Genomic DNA, 15,130 nt, shown 5'->3' with positions numbered 1-15,130 from the left:
CTTTCCCTTTTTCCTTCTTTTACCCTTTCATTTTCTTTCTCCTCCTTCCTTCCTGACCTTTTTTTCGCTCCCCGTCAAACTTTCCTTCCTAAGCACTTTCCTATTTTAAATCTTCCTAAAATCTGAAATCATGATTATATTTTATTCTCCATTCTTATTTTAAATCCTTTCCTATTTTAAATCATTTCCTAAAATTTAAAAACCTTATATTTTATTCTCCTTCTTTATTTTCATTACTTAAAACAAGTCTAGCCTCTTTATAAATATGGGATGATGCGCCTAGAGTTACGGGCCTTGTTTTTTAACTCTGAATTTAGGTTTTAGCCTTGATATTTTCCCCTTCGAATGTTGTATCCGACGTCAAAGTAGTGCTCCGATTGTCCCTTGTTTGATGTGGTGATCGTCTCCAAGGGTCAGGGTGATGCTCTGGTTGTAACTCGACTCCGCCAAGATATTTATCTATCCTCACACACCTCCTGTTGTTGTCCACCCGTTACCTAGCACTACAACAAGCCACCACGCCTCTTTCCCAGTAACCGCCTGCTTCTGTCCTGCCTTCAACAGCTCCTAGTAGCCTCCTGGCCGACCTCCCTACTGTTGTTCTTCATCTTTTGCACATCCAGTAGTCCCTCTGACTCTTCCCAGCAGCCACAATACCCCTTCCAGGCATTCTCTGGGTCAGCCTTCCTCTTCCCACTACTGCTACCTAACTCCAACATCCCCGACAACTCCTAGACACCCCCCTAGACCTTTGCAGGCCGCTATCCACCATCCTCCCCACACCCAACCATCTGCAGCCCGGCTCCTTTCTCCCTCCAACCTGCTGTCAAACTTCTCCCATTAAGGCCACAGATCCAATACTCCATCCCACACTCAGCCGTCCTTCTGAATAGCCCAATCTTGCTGTCCACCTTCCCAAAATTCCTCCCAGCACTCAGTCAGTCCACTTCCAGCAGTCTGCTATGCTGTCCAAGCCTTTCCCATAGCTTCCAGACCTTCCCCGCTTGTTCTCCACCCTCCGAAATTGCTAAAGAGCCTTCCCCGCTACTGTCCCTTCCCAACTTGCTACCCCACCTTCCAACCTACCCCCCAGCTGCCCAACAAACATTCCCGCCACCTTAACCTGTTGCCTCCCTTGTCCAGTTCACCTTCCAACCCCGGTCGGCTTCTCTCCCGCATTCACCCTTACTGTCACAAGTCTTCGGATCCACTGGGCAACCTCCACCACCCTTGGGATACACTTTCAAAGTATTGTCTTGTGTCTTTGTGTTTGTTTGTCATTTATTTCATGTTTTGAAGAGTCGTTGTAATCGATTTCAATTTCAATAATAATATTAGTGTTTCTTTTATGGTTAGGGTTTTCTCTTCCAGTATCATTTAGTATTAGAGTTAGTCAACCTTAGTCCTATCCTAGGGTTCCTAACATCCGCCATCAACCAAAAACTTTCCCACCACCAACTATCCTCTCCACAACCCAAACCCTAACCCCACCAAAATTTTCTTTCCTATTCCTAAACCCTAGCTATGTCACCAGCAAGATATATGTCTGGGCCTTCCCGAGAAGAAATATGGCAAGAGATTCGCTGATTTCAACGGAAGATTACGGACATGGAAGATGACATCCAATGGGAGGTTACCTTCGGCTGTGATCCGGAAGGTCGAAGGAAAGAACAAGAAAATATGATGATGAAGAAGGAAACACAGCGCCAGTTACTACAACTTACTATCGTCAAAAATTGAAGACTCTAGCTTCCAAAGTGGATAGACATTGCACCGCCAAGCTATCCCCATTGCTAGTATCCAACGAAACCAATCCGCAAGCTTGTCACAGCTATAAAATATTGTAAGTGCCACCGGTTTGGACATGTTGAAGCATAATGCACAACTAGGGGAGTGATCTACTTCACCGAGCAGGGCGTCATACAAAAGTTGGGTAAAGACACCGCAGGCACTGAAGAGCAGTTCCAACTAGAATTTTCATACGATGACGTCTTCCCCTGTGGAACTCTCTTGTTCGTAGATACGTCCAATGTCTTTCCTCCATGTGATCAAAAGGAACATGCGACTTTTTATGAGATTGTGGTTTCTGCCCTCCTAGAAGATGAACCTTTTGTTGAGACAAAAAGATCACGCGGACCAAAAGATGTCAGAATCTAAAATTTCATTGGATGGTCTTAGTAACGACCAACTGATAGCATCACCAGTGGCTACACTGCCAACACCTTCTCGCCACCCCCAACCGCCCGCATCTTTGCTAAAATAGCTTCCGACCCACCAGTCCTTGTTGCCCCCGCCTCGGAACAACAAATCTTTGTCGTTACTGTCATTTATGCCCCAATTTCTTGTTGTCGCTGCACAAGACAACCAACCCTCTAGCTATTCCTGCAGTTTCTCACCTCGCCTTTGTTTCCGCTACCTTCTCTAGCCATCTTGATCCACCTAACCGGCCTCCACCACCCTAGAAATACACTTGAGAGGTATTTTCTTGTGTCGTTTTATTTTTTTATGTTGTCATTTTCCACTTATGTCGTGTTGTAACTCTATCTCTATGTCAATAAAAGATTGTTTTGTGTGTTTTTGTTGTTTTTTTCTTACCAATCGTGTTTTGTACCGCTCCACCTTCCATTCTGGAGTTTGCTTCACAATGAAAATCCACTTATACCCAACTGTTTTTCCCCACTTGTAGTGGCATTATCTCCCATATTTGGTTTTTATGGAAAGTCCTAAGCTCTTCATGCATAGTCGCTTTCCACTTGGGATCCTTCTTAGCAGTTTGCCAACACTTGGGTATAGAGAAAGTATCCAAAGATGCAATGAATATTTCATGTAAAGGTTATATGTTAGAATATGAAACAAAGTTAGCAATGTCATGTTCCCACCCAAAACAATCTGGAGGATGTCCCGCAATGCTGCAAGAAGTCCATAAAGTTAGGGGGCTAAGAGAAGGAAGAATCATATCACCTGAGTATTCTGAGTCGAATGTGGAGGGTGTAGGCGTCTCAAGAGTCGGAGAAGACCGAGGCAAGGGACTAGTTGACACAAATGGTATTGCAGACATCGTTCCCTCATTTTGCTTCTTTTTCCGTATATACACCCTTAGCTCACTTCAGTCTGAATCCTACCACTTCTGTGTTCACCATCCTCATTTTTGGTTTTCCAATTGATTCACCCCAGATCACAGAACAACGCATTGCTCTCACGCATACCACTCTCTCACAATTACCACTCACCCTCCTTTGCCTCATATCTTCAATATATGGTGAGTCACAAGAGGGTGAGGTCACCTCCTGGGTCTAGTACGATTCAAATTCTCTAAATGACACATTCATGCTCACAAACAGTCTCTTCTCTATTGGGCTTCAGCTAACATACCCCTTCTAGGTAACATAATAACCTACCTATGAACATACATTTCACATCTCTCGGTTCCAGTTTCCCTACTGATGACCTGTTATTCTTCACAAATCATACACATCCAAACAGCTTCAATAGGATGATCCCGCTATTATCTTTATTCAACATCTGATAAGAAAACTTTCAATCAAACGTACTTGTTGACATCATATTGATCAATTGAGCAGTTGTCAAAACTGTTTGCCCCCATAGATTATTTTGGGACATTCATTGCGATAATTATGCTTCACGCAACCTTTAAAAGACGTCTATTATTCCTCTCTACCACTCCATTTTATGTAGGTGTGTATCGACATGTGGTTGATGTTGTATCTCTTGGGCTGACAAGTATTTCCCAAATGCTTTGTTGGTATACCTTGTCCCATCATCATAGCTCAATACCTTCGCTACTGCACTATATTGGGTCTGGATTACCTTGTGAAGGTCTTTAAAGCAAGCAAACACATCATCATTATTTTTCATCAAATATAACCAAGTAAAACGAAAAAAACAATCAATAAAGGACACAAAATATCGAGAAAAATGTCCTCAAACATCTGAATAAATAAAGTTAAAAATATCAGAACTCCTATCCCAAAACTGATATAAGGTCTTCTAATAAACTTGCCAAACTTAGAAGTATCACAAACCAGACTTAATTTATTTGTCTTTTCATATTGAGAATGATATAATCAACTCAATAAATTAAAACAAGAGTGTCTCATACATCTGTGATATAGTAGCAATACATCCTCCACACTCCTCCCAAATTCTTCAACTCCATCACTCTCTACCATAGATGTCAAATTTGAGTCAATGCCCTCCCAGTTCAAGTACCAAAGTCCGCTATACCACATTACAATCCCAAGTGTCCAACCCGTCTCTTTCTCTTAGAAGATTAACTTAAAAATATCAAAATAAACAACATATTTTATTCGAAGAATGATGACACTAATGGATAAAAGGTTTACCTAGAAAATAAGCAACATAGTCATATAATTGGTACCCCTCATTGTACTCTTACCAACTGCAGGTTGTGTTGTACCATCAATAGTCTGGATGCTTTTTGTTATTGCTAGGAAAGTATAGGAAGAAAACTCTACAACAGTACCTATCACATGTCGAAATGCATCAGAATCTAACATCCATTCTAATGATCCTGTAGTGGAAATAGAAGCAAGAGCATGTATATTACAAGTATCTTTGTGAGAATGAATATAAGTGATAATGTTCTCCTTTGATGACGATTGGTTGGAAGCATCCTCAACCCCATCTCCTGCTGCTTTATGTTTCCTCTTCAACTTCAGACACTCACGATCCTCATTAGTAAAAATCACATGAGTATATCCCTCCTTTGTTACTATTAGATTTACCTGGTAGTCGCATGTTCCACCTTTTCGACCATCACGGCCACGACCACGACCTCCACCATGTTCACATCTACCCGTCTCTCTCTCCTTAGATGACCTAAGATAGGTCTTGCTCAGATGTCCAAATTCGTCACAGTTGTAGCACTTGCGAGCCTCCCTTTATACATCTATCATAATTGAGCTCGAGATAGCCAAAGTTGATCGCATACCCGAAAGTCCACTCGACTCAGAGTGTAGCTTCATACGACTCTTCTCGTGTATCATCGCAACAATGGCCCCATCCAGTGAAGGGATAATTGTCTGAGCTAGGAGGACGGATCTTCTCTGATCAAAGGCCGGGTTCAGATGGGCCAGAAACTACATAGTTCTCATCTGTGCAAATATCTTCTCTTTCTTGCACTCCAAATTGCCACAACTCTACATCGGTGAGAAATAATCAATATCTGCCCACAGCTGCTACAGCTCTATAGAGTACTCCTGAATTTATTACTCTGAACCATTGTCTCTATCTCACATTGAATCTAAAACACCCTCATGTGGTTCTTAGTTCTAAAACAATTCCACTTCAGCTTTGCTCAGATGTCCCTCACCTTTCAAATGTCATCTACTGAAAATGCAATTGATGAAACCATCGAGTTGAGTAGCCGGGCGTAAATTAAGGCATTGTGGTCCTCCACTTATCCTTCTCAACACTGTAACTTTTTTTGTTCGACCCCCGACGGATATCCCTCTAGTCTCTTCCCTACTAGAGCAGTTTCAATCCAAAATGACCAACTTACATATGTGGTCAATCCATCATGTTCCAGATCCACAGGAGGGAGATCTAGTTTCACTTGCGTCAGAACAAGTGCTGAAGAGTGGCTTTAGTCGAGACGCTAGCTCCCTAGATAAGCCCGATCAAAACCTTTAGAACTTCAGGATTTATCTTCCTCAGAAGCTCCAATCATTTATCTCCCGCACTATTTTCGTCTCCTAAAATCCTCAATCACAACGATCCAAGTCTAGATCACACAAATCACATGCGAATTTGATCCTTCGTGTATGTGCGCAATAGCGTCTCACGTCTGCCATCAGTATCGCGATCGCTAAGGGTCTCCCTCTTTGTCGTTGGCTTCTCCAGTGAGTTCGCGAGTTGAGATATAGGCTTAAATAGGCTAATACCAAAAGGAATTGTTCAAAAAAATCTATTTTGTACATTAATAACATAGGCTTAAATAGGGTACTGCACAAATAAACTCCTAGGCTTCTTCAATATTCCCCTTCTTATCAAATAAGGTCCAATTCTCAACATACTTCATTTGAATTTAATGCTTATTTGGAAATTTGAAAGAAAACAAGAGATTATAAGGTTTTACATACATACCACTCAATTTTTATGTATTTAAATATCCACCCAAACTTCAATTCGTATATACTAGCCACCTTACCTATAGATGAAAGGTGTAATTTTCTTTTTAATATGAAAGATTTTGGTCGTATAAATGTAAAAAGTAAAGTTTAGGTGTTAGATATGTACTTTCAGGCGGTATGTAAGTAAATGCCTAGAATATAAAAGCATCAATGTTCATACCCAGTTTGAGATAGGGAGACCATTATCTTCAGAGATTGGCATTCTTCCTGAAATGATTTCCAGTAACAGAATTCCGAAGCTGTAAACATTGCTCGCTGGATGAGAAGTCGGCGCTGCCGCAAAATTGTCTTTGTTCTCATTTAAAAAGTCGTTTTCTTTTCCAACCGGCTCACTGAAGATTCCAAGGTCTGCGATCTGCACAAGAAGAAGATTAGTATTACTTGTTTGTAGCATAAAATAAAAATATATAGGAAGATTTATAAATATGCCACTAAATTCCTATGTACTTACACATCTAACACCTAAAATTTAAGTTTTACATACATACCACCTTATCCATGCATGAAAATGAGCATTCCACTTTTTAAAAGTTAAAACGGTGGTATTTTTTATGTGATATGAAACATTTTGGGTGGTATAAATATAAAAAACAAAGTTTAGGTGTTTGATGTGTAAATACATAAAAATGGAGTGGTGCATATGAAATGCCCCAAATATTTAACTTACCTTTGCAGCATAATCATCTGTTATAAAAATACAGCTTGACTGCAAAAAAGGGTGTACTACTGCTGGCTTGAGATCATGCATATATTGAAGGCAGTAAGCAATGCCCATTATAATTCTCATTCTAGTGCTCCAATCTAGATGCTCAAACTCTTTCACTGAAAAATTGAGGGAAAAAAATTATTTTTGTAGATTATAGAAGACATTTTTATAGAATTAATAACTAACATCAGATTTAAATATAGAGCAATCTGCATGCATACCACATAATTCTTATGTATTTACATGTCTAGCATCTGAAGTGTAAAATAAATACATCCACATACATACATACACATATACACATGCACGCGGGCATACGCGCACGTGCTAAAATGGACATAAATTACAACCATACTATAATCATTCCTATCAAGCATGTGCACGCACACATATATAGGGTATTTGCATACATACCAAACAACTCCTATATATTTACATATCTAACACTTAGTTTGATTTCTACATTTGCAGCATTAAAATCTTTCATATCACATCAAAAATACCAACTAGAACTAATCTTTAAAAAGTTAAACGCACTTTTTAAAAACAAGTGATGTGAGAGCTATCACAAGGCAGCGTGATTCGGTTTTCAGCTATCCCAAAAAAGAGGGATTTCACTGTTCTGTGGAATTGGGCACTCCATTGTTGCAGTTTGAGCAAATCACGATCTTCTCACCCCATTCACAGCCTTAGCAGGGAGGGGAGAGCATGCCTGTTGGGGCTGCCACGGGTCCTGAAGGACCTTATTTCCTATTTATTTATTTCTTATTTCTTTATTTTCTTATTTTTTATTTCTTTATTTTCCTACTTCCGAATGAGGTTATTTTCTATTATGAGGATCTCATGTGTATTGGGTTGTTCGAATTTTCAGTTTGTTGACTTTATGATTTGAGATAAATTTCTGTGGTTTATGATATTCAAAGTGTTGTACCCTATTTTTTTTACAATTGGTGTATTTGTACCTAGCTTAAGAACAAGTGGTGGAACATTCTCGCCACTCGTATCTCACCGTTTTGCCTTCCAACTTCCTAATTTCAGCTAGGAAAGCCGCTGACGACATCAAACCTGCTATCCAATAAAAGATTTATCCCTATAATCCCGTAAAAATATCATCGATCACACGTATTAGCCTCCCCTTGCGATTCCACAACCACCTCCCCGTGAAATCCACTTCTCAAATACCTTCTACGAGCCCTATAACAGAATTATCTAGTAGAAGAGCACGACAGAGCCTAAAATTTTAAGGATTTCTATTCCTTTCTCCCAAACAAAAAAACCATACATTATTTGAGTCACAAACTTTTTTTTCCTCAACCGTACTATAATAATTCTTATCACAATTCCTAGCCCCACAAAAACAACAACAACAACAAGCCTTTATCACAATTCTTAACCCCCACGAAAAAAAAAATTTCCCGCATTGTCCACCTAGCTAAACCATTATTTTCCATCAAAACTTCAACAGGAAGAACACGAAATCATGCATGCTACCAAAGAGAAAACCTGCAATTAGGTGTTCAGAAGTTCACTATGGAAGATATGCATCAAGAAATTCTCCAACTGCTATAGATGTTTACAGCCTCGAGGGGAGACAACCTAGTAAGGTCACCCACGGTCACAACAGTGACTCATAAAATCAATAGAAGGAAGTGAATTCCTTCCACCATGTAGTTTCCAGTGAAGAAGAACATTATCTCAACAATTTGGCATAGCATATCAAAGGAGATGCCAAAATTTTTAAGTGACTTATCAGATTTTGAAGTTCACATAGATCGCTACAAATTCATTGAGTGGCTCCAGGCAATGGACCGGGTCTTGAATACAAAGTCATTCTGCCCGATAGAATTGGGCAAAGCTAACAGCCATCAAGCTTAAGAAGAACGCTTCCTTGTGGTGAAAAAAATTGAAACACTTGCGCCAACATGAGGGGAAAAAATAAAATCACAATCAGGTCCCAGATGAATAGATGCGGCATAAGTACCTCATAGTACATTATAGCTAGGGCATGTTCTTGAGATTTCACCAATCACAGAAGCAAGATCTTTTAGTAAAGGATAGAAATCTGAGTTTGAGCAACATATATTGAAGTGTGAGCTAGTGGAGCCCGAGGAGAGCAATATAGCTCAATATCTGGGAGGATTGAGACCGTCTATTCATAAAATTATACAATTGCATTGATATTGAATATTACAAGATGTTCAGACCCGAGCTTTAAAGGTGGAGAAAAACTATCAGATCCACACCACCCTTCAAACATAGTTCAACCCCAGAATCAAACAACAGGAGTAAATATAATGGAGTATGCCAACCTATCTTGTTAGAGGAAAAATCAGTTCAGAATGAAAACAAAATGGAGATCACTAAAACTCCTAAATTTGTCCTTGCCAAAAAGTACTTCAAGTGCTATGATTTTGGACACATTAAGTTTGATTTCCCAAACATAAGAGTGATCTTTCACTAAGCAGAGCGCGGTAGAAGAGGCAAAGAGTGAAAACCTAGAGAAAGAGAATGGAGAGATGTACTAGCTTGCAACCGATAAGAGAGAGATGCTAGAAATTTAAGCTGAGCAAATGAAACTCCAGCAAAATTAGCATTCATTGTTCTAGAAGGTAGTGAGTCTGAGATAATGGACATTCATATTGATGCTCCCCGTACCTTTTGCAAGCATTAAGAGGAGCATCAACGTGACTAACATTGATTGTCCAAGGGGGTCATGAGTTCAAGAAGTCGACACCAGACACATGGCAATCCCTGATAAAATAAATCATGATTATCAAACATATGGTCAAACTCCTAAGTCGTCACTATTGAGGGAGGTCTAATATGTCAAATATGAGAAGATTTTGAGTTATTTCTGAAAGGCTAGAGTAATTAGGTTGTTCAATTTTAGTTTAGTTCAGTAGTGCACCCACAGACATATGAACAGACAGGAGTGGTGAACCACGGCTTTAGAAATATCTTTCAATGTTTTGCAGGAGGTTCTTCTAAAGAAGAAGAATAAGCCACTCATAGGCAAGGAGAATGACGTGGGTGACATCAAGCGGTTTGGTATCCCACTATCCCAAAACAACGGGATTTCATTGTTCCACAAATTCAGCACCACGCAATCTTCTCGCCCCGTTTGCAGCTTCAGTAGAGAGAGTGGACTTTAAGGGCTGCTTATTTTTATATTTTCTTATTTTATATTTCTTTGTTTTCCTATTTCCGAACTAAGACATTTTCTACTATGGGATTTTTATACATGTGTATCGGGCTGCTTGTATTTTCAATTTATTGATTTTATGAATTGAGAGACTTTTCTTTGGTTTTATGCTCTTTGGAGTGTTGCATCATCTTCCTTTTGCAAGTGTTGTATTTGTATTTTGCTTAGGAACATGCGATGGAACCTTCCGCAACTTGTATATTGTCATTTCGCATTCCAACTTGTTGATTTCAGCTAGAACAGCTACAAACGACATCTAACCTATTGTCTAACAGCATATATTGCGGCAATCCCGTACGAACACCTCCCCTCGCTACTCCACAACTACCTCTCCACGAAATCCGCTTCCCAAATACCTTAGGAGCCCTAGAATGATATCAACAAGTGGTATAAATGTAAAAGTTAAAGTTTAGATGTTAGACATGTAAATACATAGGAATTGTGTGGTATGTATGTAAATCTCTCTCTCTCTCTCTTTCTCTAAATATATATATATATATATGTTACATATTTGAGTGTTATAAATGTAAAAATTAAATTTTAGGTTTTGGATATATATATTATAAGAACGGTGTGGTATTTATGTAAATCCTCCTCAAATATATGATTTCTAACAAACCATGAAGGTGCTCAAAAAGTGTCCCGTTAGACGAATATTCAAACACCATCATCCTCATAAAAGGATCATCTTCCTGACAGTAACCCAGAAGGTTAACGAAGTTCTTGTGGTTTATTCTTGAGATTGTGTCTATCTACAATTAAAAGATACAAAAAATTTTAATAATTTCACTTCAGGTCAACAATAATAGAATGGAAATGAAGAAGGAAACATATTACAAAAATACCAAGTATGCAAAACCTTATTTCTGAATAGAGAATCTGATTTTTCAGACCAATCAAATTTAGATGTAGCTATTGTAGAAACCACTGCTATTTCAACTCCACTTGACAATATCCCTTTAAATACAGTCGAATTTGGATAAGTGATGATGATGTTGCTAAAATCCTCGCAAGCAGCTTCGAGTTCTGCTCGGTTTAACTTCGGTACACCTAAAAATAATCAAAATAAACTGAGTTATATTATAATTTTGGGCAATTTATATATATGCCAGACAATTCCTATATATTTAGATATCTAACACCTAAACTTTGATTTTTGTATTTATAACACTTTACCTATGCATGAAAATATGCATCTCACTTTTAAAATATTAATAATATTGATATTTTCAGAGAATTAGCAAAACAATCCCTTGATTTTTTGCAAGGGGGTCATTTTAATCCTAAAGTCTATAAAGTGTCAATTTAGCTCCCGGCACTTTTAATATGGGCTAAAATAATCTTAACAAAGGATTATATTATTTTTGCCCAAATTTAAAGAGTATCGGGACTAGTTTGGCACTTTTATAAACTCGGGAACAAAAATGACTATATAAATAGTAATGGGACTATTTTGGCACTTAACTCGTGATATTTTAGATGTGATATTAAAAAGTTGAGTGCTATAAATGTAAAAATCAAAGTTTAGGTGTTCAGATATGTAAACACATAGAAATCGGCATATAGTTAAATGCCCCAAATGATAAAGTGCAATATCACTGTTTGGGTTCTAGTAACTAGAGAACACTAAAATGCACCAAAAAGAACAAAGAGTAACAGACACCAAACCTGTTATAAAAGCATTTCGTAGCGGACCACTTAGTCCAGTCCTCCAAGCATAGATTACAGTCACATTTCTTATATAAACCCCAATGAATGCCATAATTACAATAATAATAGAGACAGTTATTGGAATTATCACTGTAAAAATCCATTTTTTCCAGTTTTCCTGCTCCATTGTGTCAGGTTCAACAGGAACTGAGGAAGGATAAGCAAATGGTGGAGCTTTTTTACTACTAGCTCCTTTTGAATATGGTATCGCCGCAAATGACCCACTTCCATGAGATGGAACAGAAACAGCATGTAGAGAGGCACTGCTCGCAGGAGCAGAAGGGAGATTCTTTGATTCTTGAAGCAGATTGCGTCGAACGATATGTAAATCATGTACCGGTTGTGAAATATATGAGGTTGCTGCTGTAGTAAGAGAATATTTTGCCTTATTATTATAGAAAAGCAGGTTTAACATACATACCACTAAATTCCTATGTATTTATATATCTAGCACCTAAAATTTAACTTTTATATATACCTATGCATGAAAAAATGTATTTCACTTTTTTAGAAGTTATAATGGAGGTATTTTTTATGCGTTGTAAAAGATCTGGGTGGTAGAAATGTGAAAGGTAAGGCTTTGGCATCAGATATGTAAATACATATGAATTGAGTGGTATGTATGTAAATGCCCTTGATAAAAAAATTGTATTGTTCATGAGCATAAAGCATACTCACTACAGAAATTGCTTCCAATTTTGTCCCCATGCCACTGCAAATATTTGTTTTTAAGCTTTGACCTTCATTTAAAAAATATGTTTTTTGAGAAATGCTGAAATATAAAGACTGCAGTTAAAACCAACTATGGCTTTGTTCGGTTCAGCTTGTTTTATAAAAAGCAGCTTTTTAAATCCAAATAGAAATGAATGTCTAAAAGAACTATAAAATAATGTTCAATAAGAAGTGCTTTTAAGAAAGTGTTACAGCCAAACAACAACAACGACAACAAAAACAAAGCCTTAATCCCACTATGAGTGTCATATTTTCATTTAGTTCTAATAAATTAACATTACTTTTTATACAATAAGCCCAAGTCTTCCTAGGTCTCCCTCTGTCTTTCTTAACATAAGTCGAATCTGAAACATCTACTCTCCTAATCGGATCATCAGATTGTCTGCGCTTAATGTGACCAAAATATCTAAGACGAATTTCTCTAATTTTGTTTGTCACAGGAGCTACACCAACCCTATGACGGATATATTCATTTCGCATTTTGTCTCTAAGTGTAAAGCTACTCATCCAACTAATCATTCTCATCTCGGCAACACTTAACTTAATATTATGCTTCTCTTTTAAAGGCCAACATTCAGCGCCATAAAACATTGCAGGTCTCACCACCGTCTTATAAAATTTTCCTTTCAGTCTAAGCGGTACTTTTCTATCACAGAAAAGGCTCGAAGCATTCCTCCACTTCAACCAACCAACTTGAATTTTACTATTAACATCCTCATCTATATCACCATCGTTTTGAACAACAGACCCGAGATATCTAAATCTTTCACATCTTTTAATAATTTGATCACCCAAAGTTACACTTCTGTCACAAGAGCTACTACTACTAGAATCACATTCCATGAATTCAGTTTTATTTCTACTCAAATGAAGGCCTTTAGGCTCCAATGTAGTATGTAGGTCTCCATAATTCAAGTTTTTCCTAGGCTTTTTCTCTCATCTTATCCACGAGAAGGATATCATCAGCAAAAAGCATACACCAAGGTACATCCTCCTGTAAATGTCTAGTAAGACAATCCATAACTAGAGCAAAAAGATATGGGCTTAAAGCTGATCTCTGATGTAACCCACCAGAAATAGGAAAATATTTGGTCAATCCTCCTTCAGTTCAAACACAAGTAACAGCTCTAGTATACATATCTTTAATGACTTGAATACAAGTCATATCAACACCTTTCCTCTCAAGAACTCTCCAAAGGATATCTATTGCGACCTTATCATAAGCTTTTTCTAAATCAATAAAAATCAAATGTAGACTCTCCTTATTATCTCTGAACTTCTCCATCAAACAGCTCAATAAATGTATAGCTTTCATAGTAGACCTGTCAACTTAATTTTTCTATAAATTGCACACTCTTGTGCATCCCCTTTATTCTTAAAAATGGGGACCAAAATACTCTTCCTCCACTCTTCAAGCATCTTTTTAGTTTTTAAAATAATATTAAAGAGTTTAGTAAGCCAAGAAACTCTCAAATTTCCTAAACATTTCCATACTTCAATTGGGATATCATCAGGTCCTACAGACTTTCCATCCTTGATTTTCTTTAAAGTCTCCTCAACTTTTTTTTACTAATGCGACGATAAAAAAGAAATGTTTTATTATTATTAACAATATTAAGATCACTAAGGTCAGTTGTATTTTCAGAAACTTCATTAAATAATTTATCAAAATAATTTACCCACCTATGTTGAATATATTTTTCTAAGAAAAATATTTTTTTTATTTTCATCCTTAATATACTTGAGTTAAATCTTTATTTTTCTTTCTCTTTCTTTGGCTAGTTTATACATAGATTTTTCACTCTCCTTGGTATCTAATCTATTATAAAGATCATTAAAAACAGAATTTTTAGCATTACATATTGTTTTTTTAAACTCTTTGCGGGTCGTTTGATATTTTTCTCAGTTTTCTAAGTTTTTACATTTAAACAAATTTTTATAACATAACTTCTTATATTTTATCTTTTTTTGCACATTATTACTCCACCACTAACTATTTTTATTTGAAGAATTTTTTTTCTTTTGATTCTCTAAGTACATCTTTTGTTACTTGTTTAATAGTGTTTGTTATTTTTTCCCACATAGCATTTGGTTCATCATGAACATTCCAAAATTTGAAATCTTAAATTTTATTCATAAAAATAATTTTAATTAATTTGTCTTTTAGGTTCTCTCATCTAATTCTATGATGATGAGTCCTAGTATTCTTTATTTTACAACTCTTCATCTTAAAATCAAGAACTAATAAACGATGTTGGGTACTTAAATCCTCACTTGGAATGGCCTTACAATCTTTACAATTTCGACGATCTCTTCTTCTCATAAGAAAATAATCAATTTGTGTTTTATTAGATTCATTCTTATAAGTAATAAGATGTTCATCTTTTTTCTTAAATAAAGTATTAGTAATAAAAAAATCATACGCTAAAGCAAAATCTAAAATAACTCTACCTTTTTCATTAGTCACTCCAAAATCATAGTCACCATGAATATTTCTAAAATCTTCTCCCACTCTCCCGACATGTCCATTTAAATCTCCTCCAATAAAAATTTTTTCTTCAAGAGGCATCTTTTGTATTAAGTCTTCTAAGTCATTCCAAAATTTAT

At 37.0% G+C, this 15,130-nt stretch overlaps 1 protein-coding gene across 1 annotated transcript in view; it reads right to left on the bottom strand.

Moving 5' to 3' along the window:
- LOC110023264 (protein MALE DISCOVERER 1-like) overlaps positions 1–15,130 on the bottom strand; it is a gene marked incomplete at its 5' end in the record, with an annotated part of 29,402 nt that overhangs the window by 1,436 nt on the left and 12,836 nt on the right. The window contains 6 exon segments of the mRNA XM_020722984.1: positions 6,334–6,528; positions 6,841–6,995; positions 10,701–10,833; positions 10,941–11,131; positions 11,750–12,154; positions 12,470–12,531. Of these exon segments, the coding sequence (XP_020578643.1) occupies positions 6,334–6,528; positions 6,841–6,995; positions 10,701–10,833; positions 10,941–11,131; positions 11,750–12,154; positions 12,470–12,531 (1,141 nt within the window).

This window comes from Phalaenopsis equestris, unplaced genomic scaffold, assembly GCF_001263595.1.
Source record: "Phalaenopsis equestris unplaced genomic scaffold, ASM126359v1 Scaffold000001, whole genome shotgun sequence".
NCBI lineage: Eukaryota > Viridiplantae > Streptophyta > Magnoliopsida > Asparagales > Orchidaceae > Phalaenopsis > Phalaenopsis equestris.
This window is presented reverse-complemented; position numbering and strand designations above follow the sequence as displayed.